The sequence below is a fragment of the Monodelphis domestica genome, chromosome 5 (assembly GCF_027887165.1).
Source record: "Monodelphis domestica isolate mMonDom1 chromosome 5, mMonDom1.pri, whole genome shotgun sequence".
NCBI lineage: Eukaryota > Metazoa > Chordata > Mammalia > Didelphimorphia > Didelphidae > Monodelphis > Monodelphis domestica.
The window spans coordinates 25025977-25047593 of record NC_077231.1 but is presented as its reverse complement, the minus strand read 5'-3'; the positions used below and the strand labels follow the sequence as shown (position 1 = coordinate 25047593).

The 21617-nt window shown below is 42.6% G+C and overlaps 2 protein-coding genes across 4 annotated transcripts; one reads left to right on the top strand and one right to left on the bottom strand.

The window, feature by feature from the left end:
* Positions 1-122: 122 nt before the first annotated feature.
* METTL1 (methyltransferase 1, tRNA methylguanosine) lies at positions 123-4394 on the bottom strand. Of its 3 annotated transcripts, none has more exons than XM_001380709.3 (6): positions 4189-4393; positions 2286-2449; positions 1302-1486; positions 1106-1219; positions 798-899; positions 123-591 (listed from the first exon to the last, which is right to left on the bottom strand). In XM_001380709.3, the coding sequence occupies exons 1-6, from the start codon at positions 4311-4313 to the stop codon at positions 472-474; spliced, it is 810 nt and encodes a 269-aa protein (XP_001380746.2). In that variant the 5' UTR covers positions 4314-4393; the 3' UTR covers positions 123-471. The 3 variants fall into 3 exon arrangements, with proteins under 3 accessions (XP_001380746.2, XP_007506207.1, XP_016282679.2); XM_016427193.2 differs by having other exon boundaries at positions 571-591; positions 798-918; positions 4189-4394; XM_007506145.2 differs by lacking the exon at positions 1106-1219 and having other exon boundaries at positions 4189-4394.
* A 1143-nt stretch (positions 4395-5537) lies between these two features.
* Positions 5538-21370, top strand: EEF1AKMT3 (EEF1A lysine methyltransferase 3). Its single transcript, XM_001380720.4, has 3 exons — positions 5538-5829; positions 6058-6169; positions 20459-21370. Exons 1-3 carry the CDS (start codon positions 5653-5655, stop codon positions 20839-20841), a joined length of 672 nt encoding a protein of 223 aa, XP_001380757.1. The 5' UTR covers positions 5538-5652; the 3' UTR covers positions 20842-21370.
* Positions 21371-21617: the final 247 nt, after the last annotated feature.

Here is a 21617-nt window from a genome sequence, read left to right as displayed (position 1 = left end):
CAGAGGGAGAGGGGATGGAGAAGGCAGGAGAGAAACCTGGGCTTTGCCTCCTGCATGGGGTAGACAGATAGACAGACGAACACACTCCTCAGCACAGCGAAATAAACACAGTAACTATGGGATGGGAGCCCAGCAGACAGTTCAGCTGGTAATACAATGCATTTTCTTATTCCAGCTACACAGAGCAGATCCTGGCTGAAGGGGGCACCAGGGAATGAGGCTCTCAGGAACACTTTCCAACACATTTTAGGCTTGAGCAGTCTTAATTCCATCTGCTTCCTGGTGAAAAATGGACCGAAGAACAATCAAGGAGTCAAGGAGGCTGTTCAGAACATCTGGGTCCCTTCTCCCTGCAGCCTCCAGGTCTCTCAGACCCGGAGCAGAAATGGTGCCACACAGAGATACCCACCCCCACCTCAAAGAGCCTCATCTCTCCTCCCAGGAGAGGCCAGTGAAGCCAGGGGCAGTCAGTTAGACAACAGTGTCCTGAATTCTCCGGAAGATAGCTGGGAAGTTCTTTCCCCCATTCCGAAGAACCTTCTTTCCCTCTTCAGTTGAAGTGCCAAGGTGTCCCACAATGGGGTCATCAACCTAGGAGAGGGAAAACGCAAGGTAAATCTTGGCTATGTACTGGGTGAGCCACTTAACCCCAGGTGCCACTGCTCCTTTGCCTTGGAACCAATAATTAGTATTGATTCCAAGATAGAAGGTAAAGGTTTAAAAAAAAAAGGAACTTCTCACTCTCAAAGTATCTTATTTCATTTGTTTCCCCCAGCACCACCTGCTTCCCAACTCACCAATTCCTCTTGGGGCACTCGCTCAAACAAGGGATGTTCTTCAAAGTGAGTACAGATCCAGCTGTGCAGATCCATCACATCGGTGATGGTGTACACCAGCCCCTGCAGAGACCCCATCCCACTGGTCAGCGTGATGGGATATAATTGGTCCTTTACCTCATGGCTAGCTGGTAGGAAGGCTAGATGAGACAGTGAGAAGACTTCGAGGAAATTCCACCCCTCCCACCCTAATCCCCAACCCTAGGCAGTTAAATAAAAGTGAGGAACTCGACACAATCTCCCACTCTTTCCTCCCACCTCAAACTGACCCCAATTCTCAGCACGTAGGCATATTCTGCCAGCAGCATGGGGCTGATGATTCGCCACTTGTGTTTGGTCCTTTTGAAGTGTGGGTCAGGGAAGAGGAAGAACATCTTTGTCAACTGTGAGGAAGACAGGGTGGTGAGATACCAGCCTCCACCACCCTGTCTGGGAAAATCCATTGTCTCCAGTGCCCCTTCTCACCTGTCCTTTGTGGAAAAAGTTGGGGAGATGCTTCATGGCATTGCTACGAAGACAGGCGATGTTCTGGAAGCCACCCCCAGAAGTGGATCGAAGGGCTCGGATCCTATCTTGAACATAATCTGAGACCTTTACCCGGATCTCTAGGCCAAGGATCAGTGTGTTTGGGAACATCGGGGATAGTTCCACTGGGTGGAAAGGAAAAGTGCAGAATCATTGCATACTAAAGCTATGCGGAAGGAAAGCCCCAATCCAAGGGGAAAATTGTTACCTAGACTAGGAATAGGAAATGGGCCCAAGGGAAATGTCTTGAATGAATGGGGAATTGTCATATAAGCCCCAGTGGGAATGAAAAAGATAGAATAAGAGAGAGAGAGAGAGAGAGAGAGAGAGAGAGAGAGAGAGAGAGAGAGAGAGAGAGAGAGAGAGAAGAGAGAGAGAGAGAGAGAGAGAGAGAGAGAGAGAGAGCGCGCGCAAGCGAGTGAGAGCAAGAGCAAGAGAGTGTAATATCAACAGCACTGGAGAAAATAGACAAAAAGGAGAGGAAAGAATGATACTATTGATGGCAAGGCAAGAAGAGGAGTCATGGAAGGAGGGAAGAATTCCTGGGAGGCCTGAGAGAGATGGTTAAGGATCACTGGACACAGTGGCTGATCTCTGATGCTCATATTGACCTACTCACTGACCCACTACCTGGCAGGTAAGATGGCTCACGTAGGGACTGTGGTCAGGGGGAGGAGCCAGACAGGTCATCCCTGACTCAGAGAGGCATCTGAGGCAGCATCTTCCCTGTTCCTGGCCAAAGGCCACAGCCTCTGAGTGGGGGGTAAACACTGATGTCATAGAATCAATGTCTGGATCCAAAGGGGAAAGGTCAAGGCTGTAGCCCCCACCAAAGTTGCTGCACAGGCAGAAGAGCCTGAGCTCTCTTAGTCTTACCTCCCTTGCCCCCCTGCCCAAGGAAACTGGGCCACTGCAAATCGTTACCTAACAAACCACCATAGCCACAGCCTATGTCTGCAAATTCCACTTGGGCCTGAGTTCCCTCTTCTTTCTCATCCTTTGGGTCATCATGGTTCTGGTTGTGGGTCAGTGGGGCAAAGAACTTGGGGTAGAGCTCAGACCAGTCCATGTCCTCTGGCTTCACAGGGCTGTGGAGGGAGGGTGGTATGAGTAGGGGAGTAAAAATTTGCAGAAATGGTACTGTGGGTGGGGTAAAAGGAAGTTTTCCCACAAACAGTGGGCCCTCTGGCCTCAAAGACACAATGGAAAACACCCTTAACCCACCAGTGTGAATCACAGGCCTATAACAAGGAAATGTTCCTCACTCACTAGGGTCACAGATCTGCTGATCTATGTAGCCTGATTTCTAATTTTTGGTGTGACCCCTGGTTAGTCTTGTTTCTTTCAGTGACAGAAAGCAGACTTTTTTTTTTTAAAGGGGCTGATTTAGGGAAAGATCTGACAGTGAGGTTGGAGTCGTGGTCTAGTTGTATCACCTAGGTAAACTGTTTTTGTAGAGTTTATCAGGTGGGGGGACCAAAGGATCAAAATTCACACTAACCTATCAAGTTGTCCTGCCTCTATTTACCACCTTACTTAAACCTTACTAACAACCATCTCTTCTACTGCAAGGCAACAAAGCTTATACAACCTAGATTCCAGAACCATACCTACTTACCTCTGCCAACTTCTTCCTCCCATCACCAGACCCACCCCTAACAGTCCACTTTCATCTGACTCCTACATCCTATATATTGAATCCTCTTTCTCTTGTTTCCTCTTTGCAGAATTTGAACTCATTTCACTCTGGTTTCTAACTCCTACCCAACTCTTTCCCCCTTCCTCTTAAACTAAACCATTACTTACTATACGAATAACAGTTCATTTTTAATTTGGGGTCTTAATTTACAAAAAATTTCCATCCACTGAAATAGGAGGCATAGATATTATTACCCTTTTGGACAAAATGAGGGAATAGTTCTACTCTGAAACACGATGGGATGAGGGGAGGCAATCCAACATTCTTGAATGAGGAGCACAAACTCTGGTAGGTTTTAACTAAATTCAAAAGGCTTCTAGTTGGATCACTGACATGCTGTGCTTGCCAGTGGAGGGCCAGTTTAGCTGAGTAAGAAAAGATCCATTACCAGAAGAGTACCCACTAAGTAATTAATTTTATTGACCATGTCAACCTAAAATAGAGAAAGATTGGGGGGGCATCTGGATGCATGGGTGCCCACCTTAAATAGATCGACGATATAGCTAATGAGCTTGGGCTCTACAAGCTGAGAAAACTGAGAAGTACCTCTCTAAGGTCACACAGCTACTCAAGGAGCTCAGGGTTTCTGAGTCTTGTACTCTATGGCCCTCCTCTTGTTTCAGAGATCCAAGTTTACTGCAGTACAAGCCAAGTCCCTCCCCTGTTGCGAAAGTCAAGTTCTGCACCCAGAAGTTGCTATGGGAGAGGAGGTCCAGCCCCTTAACGTAGCTGAGGTCACGTTCACTAATCCCGCGGGTACTCGAAAGGGATGGGGAGGTGGAGGTGGAGGTCCAGCCCCAGCCCCCAGTGTTGCTGAGGTCAAGTTCACTAAAGCCCCCGGTTGCTATGGCAAATGGAGAAGTCCAGCCCCAGCCCCCCAGTGCCGCCGAGACCCCACTCTCCTGACTCCCAAATGGCAGTGAGCGGGGTTCCAGGCCATCCGCGAACGATCACTCCCAGCGCCCCGTTAGTCCCCCTAGATTCCCTCGGGGCCGCTTCGCTCGGGGGTCCGGCCCAGGAGGTTTCTCTGTAAAGCCTATCACGTGATATACATTTAATAAATATTAGGATTGTAGGGGTAAAAAAAAAGACTAGGGAGCCGGTTTTCCCAGTGAGGGCCTAACTCACTAGCGCAGCGTGTGGTCGGCCATGGGGTTGGAGTGAGCTCGTTGTCGGTAGAAGCGCTTCTGGGGCGCCGGGGTCGGGCTTTCCTCCCCGAGCTCAGGGTCCTCCATAGGTTCCGAAGCCTCCATAGCTCCGGGGCCCAGGGTTCACCGGATTCACGTGGAGATACCCGGCCGCCGACCCTGGTCGCGTGGTTATGAAGTACGTATTTCGTCATCAACGTGGGACTCCAGGCTCCGCCCCGTTAAAGGGGCTGAGGACCAATAATTTGGTGGCGTTCAGGGATTCCGAGAAAGGGAAGATAACTATCAGCGTGTAATAGTGGATCTTGGAACTTTAAAACCCACAGAACTAGACGAGAAGTTTTCACATCATTCACCTCGTTTTGAAATTGTATTTTAAAAGATCTTTTTTTAAACTGAACAAATATATTTTCCTTACCCTCGTCCCTTTCCATTGAAAGACAGACGGAGACAGAGACCAAGACACAAGAAAAAGACAGAGACAGAGAGAAACCTTGAAATGAGTAAAAGAAATTTCCTCATCTACCACATCAAAAAGAATGAAACCTTTTTTTCATTTTTCTGAAACCTAAGGAGTGTAAAGTGCCTTACCCAAGGTTCACAGGCAAGGATTTGAACCTGAGAGAGAACTCTTGTCTCTGTACCTTATCAACTTTCTATGGCTAGTTTGCTACAGTAAAATGTAAAATCTAAGATTTTTTTTTAACAGCAAAAAGTGATTTTAGACCCCCTCTAAGCCAGGGTTCTTAACCCCCGGCCTATAAACTTTTAAAAAAATTTTCTGAATTATATTTTAAAGTAATTTGTTTCCTTTTAATCCCATGTATTTTGTGCATTTGAAAAACATGATTCTGAAAAAATGTCCTTATAGGCTTCACTGATTGCTGAAAGGGTCCAGGCTCCCTCCCCGCCCCAAATTAAGAACCTTTGAGTCCAAGTCAATTCTCTCATTGTACAGTTGGGGAAACTGAGGTTGAGAAAGATCAGTTGACTTTCCCGAAGACACAGAGCCAATAAGGTCCGGAATCATAATCAGCCTCTTGAGTGTTCTCTTTAGGACGAGTTCCCTCTTACAGTCTGGGGAACCCTGGGCCACCTCCCCAACTGCCACGTAGAGTATATGGCATTAAGCCTTCCCGGGTTCAGGTGCCAGGGCCAGCCCGCTCGCATAGAGTAGTAGAGAGTTCGAGGAAATAGGGTAGGAGGAGCTTGGGCTGGCGGCTAGGTCTCTTCGACTTCGTTCCGCCTCCCAAGAGTACAGGAACCTAGTAGGCTGGGGGTGCCCAGGGACTGACCTCCCCTTCCTCCTCGTGGGAGGCTACGGTAGGGTATCGTTCCTGCCCTGCCACGTGGAAGCCACCCCTTCCCCTAGAGCTGGACCGGCGGTCACTAGAACCCCTCTGTGGGCTGCTGGTGCACGGCTTCCCGAGACATTCTGTCCGGGATGTCGGAGTCCGGTTCCGAGCTGGAGTTGGAGTCGGAGTCCGTGTTCCCTCGGGAGGACGGGCTCTTCGCTGATTCTTACACCGAGGAGTCTCGGTTCCACTTCTGCGGTCACGTGCTAAGCATCAAACAGAGCTTCGGGGCTCGGCTTGGGGTGGCTGCGCCGGTGTGGGATGCGGTGAGGACCCCTGGGTGCACTGGGTGGTCCGCAGAGGGCAAGGCGCCGAGGGGAGAACCAGTGGGGCTGCGGCAATTTCATTTCTCGTCTGCGCTCTGGCTCTTCCACTTGGGACAGAGGACACCCAATGAAGATAGCCAGTGCGTGGGTTCCTCTGTAATTAGAAGACAACTTGCTCTCTCTTCCCCTAATTTTCTCTCTCCCTTTCTTCCGTCCCCACCCCCATAGGCGCTGAGCCTATGCAGTTACTTCGAGAGGAAAAACCTCGACTTCCGAGGCAAGAAGGTGATCGAGCTGGGCGCGGGGACCGGCATCGTGGGCATTCTAGCAGCTCTGCAAGGTAGGCGAGTTAGAAACAGAAATCTCAGCCTTGGAAAGGATCTCTGTTAATTTAGTCCGTTTCTGTATTGTAAACCAGTCTAGACTGTCTATTGGGGGGAGGGGGGGAGTGGCCAATCAGTCATTCCTTCAGTTTAGGGAACTCCCGTTGTGGAAGGACTGAGGCAGGTTGTCAGCGGGAATTTAGTTTATAGTTTTAGAGAGCCATCTCTGAAACTCTGATGGGCACGCAGCTATGACGTGTCGGAGGCTGACTCGAAGGCCAACCCTCCTTCCCGTACTGGTCATTTCGAGGCGATCAGTGTTGGTTAAATGCTCACCCTGTGTGGGCACTGTGCCGAGCTCTGAGGATTAAAAAAGGAGGGGGGGGATCCTTTCTGCCTCTCCATGCCAGCCTTAAACTGGTACATAATTTGATAACAGGCAGGTCTTCGTGGGGACTTCCTCCTCGGGATTCACAATGTCCTAAGCTTCTGAAAGAGACTAAGTGTAATATGGGCTGTAAAAAGGGAAATGAATTTAGAATTGAAATGATTATTTGTAATCTTGGAGAGAGAAGCTTAAATTAAGTAGCAGAGTGGGAAGTCTCATTACTGAAGACTGAGAAGTAAGTGGGAAGTGAAGAAATGAAATCCCATGACCAATCGGAATTTGTCTGCAGACTGAAGAGAAAAAAATAAAGATGTTTAGCTTGAGGGGACGGCAGACTCAAATGAAGCTAGATTGTTGTTTTAAGGATAAAGGATATACATCAGGGAAGGAGTCTATAGATAAGGAGATATTGAAGATGAGAGAGAAGGAATGATGGAGCTGGTAAGCACCCAGAGTCCACAGGAGGGAAGAGGATCAAGGCTGTAAGTAGAGGGACTGCCCTGGCAAGAAGGGTTTCTCCTTCATAGGAGACTGGTGCCAAAGGAAGAGAGGACAGGGGATGATCAAGAGAGCTTTGGGGGTTTCATTACAATAGGCAGGCTCTTTTTTTTTTTTTTCCTAGTGTATGTGGGTTTAGGGACTGACTTCCCTGTGTAACAAAGTTACATAGTCACCAACTTTACTTTTAAATCACCCCTCAGCCTACTACTTGACTTGTTCCCATTTTTAATATTTCCATTCCAAGTTTCTTAATTAATCCAGGGGTATATTTTCTCTTTAACTGATAAAATGTCAACATATTTCTCACCATATCATATAACCTCAGAGCCCCATCAATTCACCATTTTTTTTGTTCTTCTGTCATTTGTGACATTTGTTTATTTGTGACTCTGTGACCCAAGACATGTGGGGTTGTCTTGGTAAAGGTAAAAGTGTTTTACATTTTTTTTCCAGATAATTTTACAGATGAGGAAACTGAGGCAAACAAGGTTAAGTGATTTGCCTAGGGTTCCACAGTTAGTGTCTGAGGCTAGATTTGAACTCAAGAAGATGAGTCTTCCTGACCCCAAGCCCAGCCCTCTATCCATTGCACTGCCTAGCTGCCCCAATTAATCAAATATTATTTAATAAATTGCAAAAACATCCTTTCCCAATTGTAGCTACTCATATCCATTTATATTTAATCCTTTAATCTCCTAGACTTAAATATGAAAATTATTGAACATATAATTTATTAACAATGACAAGTCACTTGCAGTATTTTAGCTGTGAAAACAATCATATTTAGAACCACCTCCCTCCAAATAGCACTTGTAACTACAAATGACTTGTTATTTCTGGAATTGAAGTCCTACCATTCAGTTTACAATCTTTCTTTTGTAGAGGAGAGGCGGGGCTAGACAAAATTTATATCCTCCCTATGTCAGCACCTAACGTGAGGAGAATGGGGTGCTGGGAATACTAGTTTTAGGGTACAGAAACTCTAATTACACAGTCCCCCCTGTGATTCCCAGGAAAATGAGCAAGTAGAAATTTCCCAGATTTACATGCCTAGTTTCCCCATGGAATCAGTACACAGAACCAACGTACATCTCTAAAGATCTATAACTAGAGGTACATACGATATTGCACTTTCTAAGGGGAAATTATAATAATTTGGAGGCAAAAGGGAAATAAAAGAGAAAGATAACAAAACCAATGATTGTTAGGAGAATTGACAAAAAGACAATTAGGGGGCAGTCCCCTTTGGCATAAGAGTGTACATTCAAAATAAATATGTTCCAACCCCCTACAGTTCAATTTCACTACATCCCAAAGTCCATTCTGGATCTTTTGGTGCAGTGTGAGGTTTCTCCAGACATCTCCATGGTGCCCTCTCCAAAAAGTTCATTTTCTTGATTCAGGGAGGTAGCAAGTTTCTTATCCTAAAATTACTCTCAAACAAGAAAAATTTTTATAAAACTAGAATTTGATGACAATTATACAATCCCCCCTGAGAAGGGTGTTGACAAACATGTGGATCACCCTGAGATACATGAGTGAGTTATGAGGTATATGAATCAATTGTAAAGAGGAAGTCAAAAACATAAAGAAAACCAAATAGAAGAAAAGAAAAAATATTAAATTAAATAGTATATAAAGATTCTGAGTAAGCAAGAATAAGCCCATAACAGATCCTAGAATCAGGATCCAAAAAAGTGATTTATGTCTCACATGCCTATAGGACCATTGTAGCAATATGTACTTACCCAATCAGCAGCCAGGACTACAGAAAGTTGCCACTCTTATGAAAGACAGAAAAGGGACTAGATTTTAGCAGCAAATGGGAAATAGCATTCCCTGGTCTAATTTTATCTTTGGTCTCAGGAATATGGGAGCCAAGATGGTAGCCAAATTTAAGTACTTGTCAGAATGTGGCATGGGGAAGACCTGTGTCTGATGTATGTCAAACAGCCACAACCTCAAACCTCAAACAAGTCCTCTGTCTTGGTGCAGATTCTCTTCAATCCCTCTGGGATTGGTTGATCTCCTGGGTGTAGGTCATAGAGCGAGAAGTCTATAGGACCTGCTTGTACAGCAGCTCTGGATTCGTGGAGTTCTCATAATTTGATTGGCAAATCCTGTATATATGAGGCATGTAAAAATTTAAATTCTATTCATAATAAAAATATTATATTTTATGAGGTTTATTAAGGATTATTAGAAATCAAGGATACAAAATAATAAACCATGTGCCCAGCGCTGATTAGCCAATTCAAAATCCCTATGCTTAGCTTACTTACTATATCATTGAAATGGAATGGAAGAGAGAGAGAGAGATAGGCGTTACTGCCAGTTAAATACCAATTGTGATCTTGCCCAGGTGGAGACTCAGGTGAGCTTATAGGGAATTCTGGGAAATACCAAGGACTTCTGGGGATTGAAGTCTAGGGTTCAAAATCTCCATTTTAACAGGCAATAGAAGTGTCTCCCCCTAGCAATGATGTATATGTCGGAGATAAAAGCTTAGCCTGCATAGGGGAATGTCTAAAAAGCATCTCATATGGTAAGATGTGTAGATCTCCCCTGGGCCTACTTCTAAGAAAAAATAGGGCAAGAGGGAGAATTTCAGGCCATTTTAAACGAGTCTCTGTGCACAGTTTGCCAATCATGGTTTTAAGGTCTCTATTCATTCTCTCAACTTGGCCTGAGCTCTGAGAATGAAATGGTATGTGGAATTTGGGAGTTATCCCTAAACAAGAACATACCTGAGATAGAACTGAATCAGTAAAATGAGTTCCCCTGTCTTAATCAATATATATATATAGGCAGGCCAAAGTGAGGAATAATTTCTTTCAAAAGGACTTTGGCAACAAAAGCCATTGTGGCCAGAGCAATAGGAAATGCTTCTGGCCATCTAGTCAGCTGATCCACTATGACTAGACAAAATTTATACTGTCCAGCCTTTGGCATAGTGATGAAATCAATTTGCAGGTGCTCAAAAGGTGTGTAAGCCAGAGGATGTCCACCAAAAGCTTTGCTATTAAAGGAGTGCTGATTGAATGCTTGGCAGGTAGGGCAGGCTGTACACACTTTAGAGGCTATAGTAGTTATACCAGGGACTATCCATACTCTCTTAACAGAGTCCATGATACCCTGGGTACCAGAGTGACCATTTTTATGAATAGATTGGCAAATTTGATGATAGAGACATCTAGGGAGCAGGGATTTTCCTTCAGATGACACCCATAATCCATTTATTTGTTTACCCTTAAATTTTTGCTTTCATTTTTCCACTTCCTTTTCATTATAAGAAAGGGATAAATTTAAGTCATCAATAGTTGTCAAAGTTAAAATTAACTCAGGCCCTTCTAAGGCTGCTAGCTTTGCAGTGGATACCCAGTCATTCCCCCTAGAGACAGGGTCAGTGTCACATGTATGGGCAGGGCAATGAACTACACAGCAAGGCTTCAGGGAGCTGAAGGGCAGAAAGAACTTCATTAATAACTTCTACATTAGCCATACATTTTCCAGCTGATGTTAAAAATCCCCTTTGAAGTCATAGTATACCCACTGCATGACATATTCCAAAGGCATATCTAAAGACTGTGTAAATTGTTGCCTTCTTACCTTTGGAAATTATACAGGCATGCTTCAGAACTAGCAATTCTGCAACTTGAGCACTTATATCCGAGAGCAGTGAAGCTGACCACAGAGTGGCAAATTTTGGGATTACAGCAGCCCCAGTGTAGTATATGCCATCCCTCATAAAAGAAGAACCATCAGTGAATAAGACTAAGTCTGGATTATTTAAAGGATTATCCAGGAAATTGTCTCGAGGTTTCTCAGCCATGGACACTAAAGATTCACAACTGTGCAATGGTTCTCCTGAGGCTGGTAAATCAGGAAGCAAGGTTGCAGGATTTAGAACTGTACAATGTTTTAAGGTAATATTCTCATTACCTAACAAGGTTACCTCATACCTTGCAAGTCTCTGATCAGAAAATGCCTGTGTTTTATGTCTTAGCAACAATGCTTCTACTTCATGTGGGCACATTATGGGTAATGGACATCCTAAGATTAAATCAGCAGATTTTGTTACCAATAAAGCTGTGGCAGCTATGCCTCTAAGACATGATGGTGCTCCAGAAGCCACTGGGTCCAGCTGGGCTGAATAATAAGCAACTGGATGCTGAACAGATCCCAAAGATTGAATTAAAACACCTGAAGCTACCCCTCTCTGTTCGTGTACATACAAAGTAAATGGCTTGTAATTTGGGATGCCTAAAGCAGAGGCAGACAGGATAGCTTGTTTTAATTTAGAAAGGGCTGACAAGTGTTCTGCCTCTAATTTTTATTTTAAAACCTTACCTTTCGTCTTGGAGTCAATACCATGTATTGGCTCCAAGGCAGAAGAGTGGTAAGGGTAGGCAATGGGGGTCAAGTGACTTGACCAGGGCCACACAGCTGGGAAGTGTCTGAGGCCAGATTTGAACCCAGGACCTCCCATCTCTAGGCCTGGCTCTCAATCCACTGAGCTACCCAGCTTCCCCCCTGCTTCTAATTTAAGGGGTTCAGAGACTGAATTTTTTTGTCAGAGAAATAAGGGGCTTAGTGATTTCCCCATAGCAAGGGATCCACTGCCTACAAAAACCTGTTGTTCCAAGAATTTCCCTAAACTGTTTCTTAGTGGAGGGTGCACACAATTTTTGAATATCTTCAATGAGCTTAGGGGAAATGGAGCAGGCACCAGCAGTTAAAATGAACCCTAAATATTCCACTTTAGGGAGATACCACTGAACTTTCGTCTTTGAGACCCTGTGGCCTCACTTATGTTTCTAAAAGATCATAATATGTTTGCTATCTTCTTGGCATGCTTTGGCATTTGGTGAAGCCAAGAGCAAATGATCCACATATTGAATTAAATGGCTATTCTTACATTTAATATTATCTGTATCTTGACTCAAAATTAATAAGAATAGGGGGCAGCTGGGTAGTTCAGTGGATTGAGAACCAGACCTAGAGATGGGAAGTCCTAAGTTTAAATCTAGCCTCAAACATTTCCCAGTTGTGTGACCCTGGGCAAGTCACTTGACCCCCATTGCCTAACCCTTACCATTCTTCTGCCTTGGAACCAATACCCAATATTGATTCCAAGATGGAAGGTGTAAAGGTTTAAAAAAAATTATGAGAACAATGTAGGATTGTCCACAAACCCTTGTGGTAGTCAGCACCAGATCCACTAGGAACCTTTTCAAGTGAAAGCAAATATATTCCTGGAATTCTCATGAATTGGTATTGAGAAAAATGCTAAGCACAAGTCTACTACAGTAAACTATGTGGCTATGCTAGGAATAGAGGAGATAATTGTGTTTGGGTCAGGAAACCAGAGCCCAATTTCCAAAAATCTGGCTTTAAAACCACTGAGCTACTAGCCGCCCCACTGTTATGCTGGGTTTTAGGGTCTAAAGGGTGACACAGGAGACCTCCATGTGGGCTAAACACTCAGTTTCCATGTTCCTAGCCAGGATCATGAAAACCTCCAGGGTCAGTATAAAATTTGGGAGGTAAATGGGGTAGGTAGCATCTATGCTGCAGTTAGGCTGTTTCTTGGCTAAAAGCCCTTTCAGTCCTGAGCTGGAAATTCAAGTGGCTACTGCATGCAGATGGGCATGGACATGATGCATTGAGAAACAGCTTATCCCCTTCAGCCAAGAGCCCCAAGCTTAGTCCCACAAGGAAAAGCAAAGGGAATGGGAGGGCACACCACCATCAGGAGAGCTCCAAAGAGAGTTTTATCTACTTACTTAAAGAGGAGTAAAGGTTCTAGATTCGAGACTTCATGTTGCCAAAAATGTGGGATTTAAATTAACGTCCAATACTCTTGAGTATTATATTTTATAAGGTTGATTAATAATCATTAGAAGTAAAGGAATATAGGGGGCAGCTGGGTAGCTCAGTGGATTGAGAGCCAGGCCTAGAGACGGGAGGTTCTAGGTTCAAATCTGGCCTCAGACACTTCCCAGCTGTGTGACCCTGGGCAAGTCACTTGACCCCCATTGCCTACCCTTATCACTCTTCTGCCTTGGAGCCAATACATGGTATTGACTCCGAGACAGAAGGTAAGGGTTTAAAAAAAAAAGAAGTAAAGGAATAAAAGGGTAATTATCTAACAAAATAAAACCACATGACTAAATTCTCTTGCCTATTTAAAAAAACAGCTGGCAGCTGCCATTCCAGGAAGAAGAGAGAGGGAGAGGTGGGGCTATACACAATTTATATCCTCCCTACGTCAGCATGTAATGTGAGAAGGAGAGTGGGGTGCTGGGAATAGTAATTTTAGGGTACAGAAATTCTAATTACACACTTCTGCATTTTCATTTTTGTCAGTCCAGTGCTTAGCACATACTAAGTTTGTAATAAATGCTTTTCCATTCACTTATTTACTCAGTACACCAAAAAGTTTTTTCTCTCCAATCCTCTTTACAAGATAAATGCTAAAATGGTTCCCCCAAGAAAGAGGCGTCCCTATTTTTGTCTTTGCCTTCTCCAACTTTCTACATGTGACAGGATGATAATATCTTTAACATCTCTCAAGCTATTGCTCTTTATAATCCCTTTCTAGACTCCCACCTTATAACATTATCTTTATATTGCTTGTTTATAAAATAAATTCCTGTTCTAACAGGAAGTTAGTACCTGTTGCTCTTGCTTTGCCAAAATCCACCCTGGATTACCACTACTATTTGTCTCCTATACTTCTTCAGGCAAATGGAGCTGGTGGAAGTCAGGAAATCATCCTGACTTAAGTCCATTAAAATGTATGTTATCTGATTTGAACTGGGGCTTCCTTGCAGGAAGGTAAACCTTTTCCCCCTCTCTGATTGATTCTTTTCCTCATCACATCTGTTCCAAACCTTCTCTCTTCAAGCCTGTCCCATCACTCCTCTCCCCACTGACTCAGCTGAGGACCACATCTGATAACTTACTGAGGCTGTTCCCTGTGAGTTTCTTCTCCTCCTTATCTACAACTCAAAAAGCTTCTTGTCATCTCCACTCCCCTTTCCTCTTTCTTCAGTCTCTGATGAGAAGACTTTCCTCTGATTTGTAGGCTGTTTCCTACAATGGCCAGTCTCCTACATGTACTGTTAACCCTTTGCCATTTTCTCTAGCATCATTTCTTCTTTCTTTATAGTCATTATTAGTCTTTCCTGATATGCTGATCCGTTGGCTGTTGTCCACAAACATCCCCAAATCTTCTCTAGCCTTACAAAAAAAAAATCAAAAGACCTGACCACCTCCTTAAGCTGTTGTGTTACATATCTCCTAGAAAAAATTGAATTGTTTTTATTTTCTTTTTGCTCTCTCACTTCTCAGTCCCTTGGAGTCTGGCTTCTACTCAGCTCCCTAGCCTCAGTGTTATCCTTGTTCTCCACTCTCTCTCAAGCCACATACCTAACTCAGGTCAACAGTATTTTTTTCAGGTCAATGCAATTTTTAATACTCGTTCTCTTTTGCTCTCCCACATCTCCCTACTCCTCAAGAAGACAGGTAATATGATATAGGTAATACATATACAATAAAATTTTATTAATTAATTACATTAGGAATATATTGATTAGTAATTTATTCTGATAAATTGAGTGGCAGAAGAGAATCTTGCAAAGCTGCCTTAAGACCAGTTTGGAGTTTGGAGCCCAAGCATCTGTTAGAATTCTGTTGGAATTCCTAGGTGAGTTAAATTGAAAATTTTAACTGCCATAGAGAGATCTGAGATTCTGAGCAGTTTCTGACTGACTAGGTCTTGGATCTGAACTTTGGTCCAAGAAGGAATATTTTTCTGAGCTTCCTGGTTTTTCCCTATGGAAACATTTTGGGAATAGCTGAGTGGGAGTTTGCTGACTGACTCTCTGGGAGTTTAGTTTGTCCCGGAGGCAGCATTCTCTCTGAGCTCCTTGGTTTTTCCCTGTGACATTTTGGGAATACCAGGACTTAAGAGTTCTTTGATCATTTGGCTGTATTTGAAGTGAAGTTACTCATAGAGAAGAAACCAGAAGATTTTGTTTTTCTCTGGGCTCTAGGGGAAATCCAGAGCCAAGGCTGAATTTCTTTAAGGCCTCAACCAAATTGCTATAGCTTTAGGTCTTTTGATAAGTTTGGAGACTGAGATTAAGATAAATATATTATTTATAAGTTATTGGAAATGGGTTATTTAGATAGGAAAATTTGGGTTTATTTAGTGGTAAGGAGAAATAGAGTAGCCTGGTTTCTGGGAGAAGAAAGACTGTGAGGTCTAGTTGGGAGTGGGTAAAAGCTTAGTATTTCCTTAGTTTTTGGTTTTCCTGTTTATCACCTTATTAAATACTTTTAACTTTTATTAAATTAAGATTATTTTATACATCTGTCTCCTACATTATCCATTGTGCAAATCTACAAAGTAGGCCCAATACCTTGGCCCTTTTATCTAGAGTATCTGGTTAACAACAACAGATACTGAGTCTAGAAACTATCTTTAACAACTACCGTGTGCCAGGCTCTCTGCTAGAAATTCAAAGAAAGCCAAATACAGTCCCTGCTTTCATGGAGTTCACAATTTCATGTGAGAGACAATATATAAACAACTATGTACCAACAAGATATATCCAGGATAAACTGCAGGTAATCTCGACAGAAAGGTTCCCCCTTTAAGGGGGAACCAGGAAGATTTCTTTCAGAAGATGAGATTTTAGGTGAGTCTTCACAGAAGCCAGAGATGACCACCATGTGGTGGATGGAGTGGAATGTTGAGAAACTTGAGGGATGGAGGCCAACCAAAGGCTATTACAATATTCCAGGTATGGGAGTGGTTTCAGTGTCAGAGAAAAGAAAGGGGCATATATAAGGGGTGCAGAAATGGAAGGATGTGGCAACTGGATATGGGTCTGAGACAAGAGTTAAGGGGAAGATAGGAAGAGGGGTGGATTGGGTGGGGAGGGATAAAGACAATGAGTTCAATTTTGGACATGATGAATTGGGAATCTTTATGAGATATTCAGTTTGAGATGTCCAATAGGTAGTTGAAGATTTGAGAGTGGAGGACAGGAGAAAAGTTAGAATTAGGATAAATAGATCAAAGAACTGTTTGTATAGAAATGATAATTGAATCTGTGGGAGCAGATGAGATTGCCACAGGAAAAACTATAGAGGGAGAAGAAAAGAGGCCCTAGGACAGAACCTTGGGGAAACATTCAAAGGTAGAGGGCCTGTAAAGTCTGGATGATCTAGCAAAGAATACTAAGGCAGGAGAATCAGGATAGAATAGTGTCACAAATATATATAGAGAAGGAAAAAATGGTAATTGACAGTGTCAGTGTTTGCAGAAAGGTCAGGAAGGACATGGATTAAGAAAAGACCTTTGGATTTGGTGATTGAGAAATTATCATTCACTTTGGAGAGAGCAGTTTCATTTGAATGGTAAAGCCAGGAAGTCAGAATGTAGAAGGTTAAGAAGGGAGTGAGAGGAAAAAAAGTAGAGTCACTGTTGTAAATGACTTTCTCAGGGAGTTTAACCATGAAAAGGAAGAGAGATATGATGATAACTCCTGGAGATTAATGATTTTTTTTTTGAGGATAGAGATATCTCTTCAACATCTCTTGAATCTGCCCCATTTCTCTACTGATATGGCCATTACCCTAGTTTAAGTCCTTATCATCTTTTTTGTAGTAGCCTTCTAACTGGTTCACTTGCTTCAAGTCTCTTCCTTCTCCAATCCTTCCTACACAGAGTTCTTAACATTATTTTCTTAAGCAAAGATTTGGCCTTGTCCACTTCCCTTCTTAGTAAACTGGAGTGGTTTCTTTCTATTTCTTTTGAGATCAAATATAGTTTCTTTTGTTTGGCACTTAAAGCCTTCACAGTTTCTTAGAAACAAGTTTCTTTCAAAACTGGGCTCAAGTCCACCTATATTATTTTTCTCATTCCCATAGCTTCTAGTGCTTCCTCCCTCATTACTTTATATTTCTTTTGTTTATTCTTATGTAAGAGAGTGGTTCTTGAAAACTCAGGACCTAATCATAGAAAAGGGGTCACAAATGAGGTGTTTTAACTATAAATTATTTGGTTGTATCAAGTGTGTTTGCTTTATGAAGTTCTACTTATCATTCAAGTGAATCACTTAGGATAGTTTGAAGTCTAAAGGTGATTTTTAAAAGTCAAGAATTGATCTTCTGACTGGAGGGGCAGAAGAAACCTGGAGCTGAGGAAATAAAAGTTGTAAAAATCTAAGTGAAAGGGAGGAGAAGAGGATGAGCATTTATATAGTACTTAATGTGGACTCAGCACTTTGCAGAGGACACACCAAAAACCATCAGTGGTTCAAGAGTGAGACTGGTTGGATTGATCAGCCATGAGGTATGTCAGGATAGTTTAGAAACTGTGTAGCTAAATATCATTTCCCTGCCTCTTCAGTATAACCCCCAAAAGGAAGTTCTATATCTTCTTTCTCCCCTTGAGCTCTTTCATGGGGGTTTGAAGCTTTTTCCTTTGGACATGTAGGTCATGTTGGACATGTAAACAGTGGTAATCACTGGCATTTTCTTTTACCTTCTATTGATTTGGAATTCACTTGGGCAGAAGCAACTGAAGAGGATATCTACCTAGAGAAGAGATAAATGTTCTGAAGCTCTTTGCCAGAAGTACCGTCTCTGATTTCTGGCTGGGGGCTCAGAGCTAACAAGAAGATAAATAGGCTTGTTCTTCTTCCCATAGTGGAGAAGGAACATATATAACAGGAAATCTATCTGGCTAATAGATCTACAGTAGGGTGAGGAATAACTGAACAGGCCATTCTTTAATGATTCTACAATTATGTATGTTTATGTTGTCTCCCCTAACACGATGAGCCCACCCCCACCCCCAAACCAGAGACTATTTCATCTTTGTCTTTGTAAACTCAATGCCTAGATGCTTAATAAATGTTAAGTGATTGTTGATACAGAATATTTGGAAGGACTTCGAGTATTATATAAAGTCAGTCAGAGAAGAATAAGAGGATTTCTCTGCAACTCTAAAGGCCCACTATTAGTGTAAGCACATAATGTTGGATAACATAAGCTTGTAGGGGATTGTAGAGGTTAAAAGTAGGAGTTCGACAAAAGTGAGAAGAGCAGTTGAATAAAACACTTAGTTTAATTTGAGAACAAGTACAGATAAAAAATAGAAAAGGAGGAAAGGGAGATTATTATTTTAATATCCTATGACTATACCTAAATTCCCAATACTATCTAAAATTTCTAAAACTCTACTTCTAACTGTCTTCTGAGGACAGGTTCTTCTTGCCTGGCAAGACCAGGCTTATCTAACCTACACTATCTAAAAATTAATTCACTAACTACCTATCTTCCTAAATAATTGACATCCACCACTCCTTCAATCAGTTTCTATCATCCAACTGTCAGTAGCCAACTGCCAGTGGCTTCTTGTCTTAGAGACAGACCTCCTGTGCTCTTGAGATCCAGAGGCAAAAATCCCCAACTGTCACCGCTGCTTCCTTTTTCTCTCTCCTGGTCTCTCTGGTAACAGAATCTTCAGCTCTGGCTCACTGACATCTGTCAGCTCTGATCTACTTAGAAATCCTGTTCTCTTGCCTCTTAAAGAGACAGAGGGAGGGATTAAGAAAAATCCCTTTCACAAAACCCAGTGAGTATCCTCCCTTGTCTTTTTCACCACAATATTCTGTAGCTAGTGAATATGAATGGAGAAGGATGACAGAAGTAACCCCTTAAGTGGCACAGTATGGCCTATGATAGGATAAGGGGGCAAAGAATTCTAGATTAGAGAATGAAAGGGGCCAAACTTGAGGTTGAGTCATTCTGTCCATTAGCAGTTATTTACCTTGTGCTAGGCAATGTGGTGTAAAAGTAAGAAAACTGAGTCAGAATGATAGATTGAGAGGATAAGGATGGAGTTAGTGGTGGCAGTAGAAGAGAGACTACAAGTCCTGTGTGGACATGGAATAGTTATGGTAGGATTAAGAGAAAGAAGAGATGGAAGGATAGAACTTCATGACTGAAAATAGGAAGCTGGGACTTCATCATCAGGAAGGTATAACACCAGTTTGGTCCTTCCTCTGTGTGTGTGTGTCTGTATTTATGAAGTAGACAGAGAACAAAGAATATGGGTGTTAAGGTGGTTAATGAATTGGGAGATAAGCATGCTCAAAGGAACATCAACATCTATGTTGACTTTGAGGTCAGAGGTTAGCATGAACAGTTGATCAACAATCATTTATTATCTATTACCTAATATTATCTATTTTCTTTTAGGCACTAGACAGGTAGTATGTCCTTGTATACTATTGTTATGTGCTCTTTTCCCCCAATTGGAATATCTGTCTGATTCCTTGATCCATATAAATCAGTTACTTTTCAGGGAACTGTTTTTAACAATCTCTTTACTACATACACCATTACCATTTCCTTCCACCAATTACTTTATTCATCTCATTCCCTTCTAATACAATTATATACTGTTCTGGGCAGTTGATGGTAAGACTGAAGTATTGTGGGGAGGAGGCTATTCTCTGTCAAACACACACATTTGACAAAAGGTAAAAAAGGATAAAAGGTAAAAAGAGAGGATTGGTTTGTCTAGAGTTCCATTTTAAAAAAATCCTTAGAATTGTCTTAGAATTAATACTAAGAATCAATTTGGTTAGGGCTAAGCCATTGGGATTAAGTGATTTGGCCAGGATCACTTCTAGGAAGGGTCTGAGGTCAAATTTGAACCTATATCCTCCCAACTTCATGCCTGGTTTTCTAGCTGCTCCCATATTTCTATTTTTTATAGCACTGAAAGATGAGGTTGCTGAGATAGTTTGGGAATACTTAAATTGCTGGCTGAGTTTATGTTAGAAACTGTTTTTGTCACTATTGAATTCTGCCTTTTATCATAACTAACTGTGTACATATGATGTCAATCTTTGTCCCCTTCCCCATTAAACTCAAATATCCTTGAAGACAACGGCTTTATTTTTGTCACCTTTATGTCTTCAGCATCAAGCATAATGACTTGAGATAACCAATTCGTATAGTGGAGATAATTCTGGATTTGAAAATCTGCCTTCAAATCCTGCCTTAGACACTTAGTCACTATGTGATTCTGGGCAAGTTACTAAACTTCCATCAACCTTAGTTTTCTCATCTGAAAAATGGGGATAATAAAACCATCTACCTCAGAGAATTGTCTTGAGGATCAAATATGATGTATACAAAGTGCCTTTGTAATCCATAAAGTGCTTTATAAATGTTACCCTCTACAATATGTTTGTTCAATTTTGAGAGTCAATAAGGAGGCACTTTTCTGAAGTTAATGAGAACTGACAATTTTCTAGGCTTTTCTGAAAGGTGATCCCTCAGCTGGTCCCTAGACCTTACTTTTTTTCTGTTTTCTCTCTTTCAGGGGGAGATGTCACCATCACGGACCTGCCTCTGGCCCTGGAGCAGATTCAGGGAAATGTTCAAGCTAATGTGCCAGTTGGTGGCCGGGCACAGGTCCGAGCTCTGGCCTGGGGGCTAGACCAGGGTGTGTTTCCTGGAGACTATGACTTGGTGTTAGGAGCTGATATCGTGTATTTGGAGCCTACCTTTCCACTGCTCCTGGGCACCCTGAGGCACCTGTGTGGACCTAACGGCACTATCTATCTGGCCTCCAAGATGAGGGAAGAGCACAGGACCAAGAGTTTCTTTCATGATATGTTACCACAGCATTTTCAGCTGGAGCTGGCACAGCGAGATGAGGAAGAGAACATCAACATATATAGGGCTACGCATAGGGGAGGTTGAGAGGCATAGCTAGCTCTTCCTTACCTCTAATCACACACATTCCTCTGATCAGTCTTCTTTCTCTTGGTATTGGGAAGAAGTGAAGAATACTGGCATATAGAGAGCCAGGAATAATGACCAAACAGGGCTGATCCCTGGGTCCTGGGCAGGAGGCTCTCTGCCTTCATTTCTCTACTTTCTTTGGTTCTCTTGTCCCCATCCTCCTAACTTTGCCATTTCTTCTGGATCAAATACTGGGCATCATCATAGGAAGCCTGAGACTCCTGTCTCACAAAAGCATTGATGGGTAGACTATAAGAAGATTTTCAATTCTTGTTCTTGGATGTGGAGGCTGAGCAGGAAAACTGACCTGAAGCTTTTGGGATGGGGAGAGGGAAGGTATTTTGATGGAATATCGCGTGTCATCGGCAGAGTAATTTCCTCTGACTGTCTCTTACAGCAAGCAGGACTTCCTTGCTTTTCTGTCTGTATCCCCAACACTTAGTGCTTTTCACATAGTAACCACTGAATAAATACTCTTTTATGATTACCCCGGCGGTGGGCATGCTCTCAATTGTTTTTTTTTCTTTTTTTAAAGGAAAGATGGGAATATTGAAAGTTAAGACCTTAAAGTTTGTTAAATGGGCTTTGGATGAAAGGGGATGTCAGACCACTTCTTTTATATGTAGGAATGCAGGAGAATGGAGTGTCTAATTCCAGACTGCGCTTCCCATTCTGGGGGTGGTAGGGATTTAGGGTGCAGCAGATCTATCGCTTCCTAAAGGAGGTTGAATGGT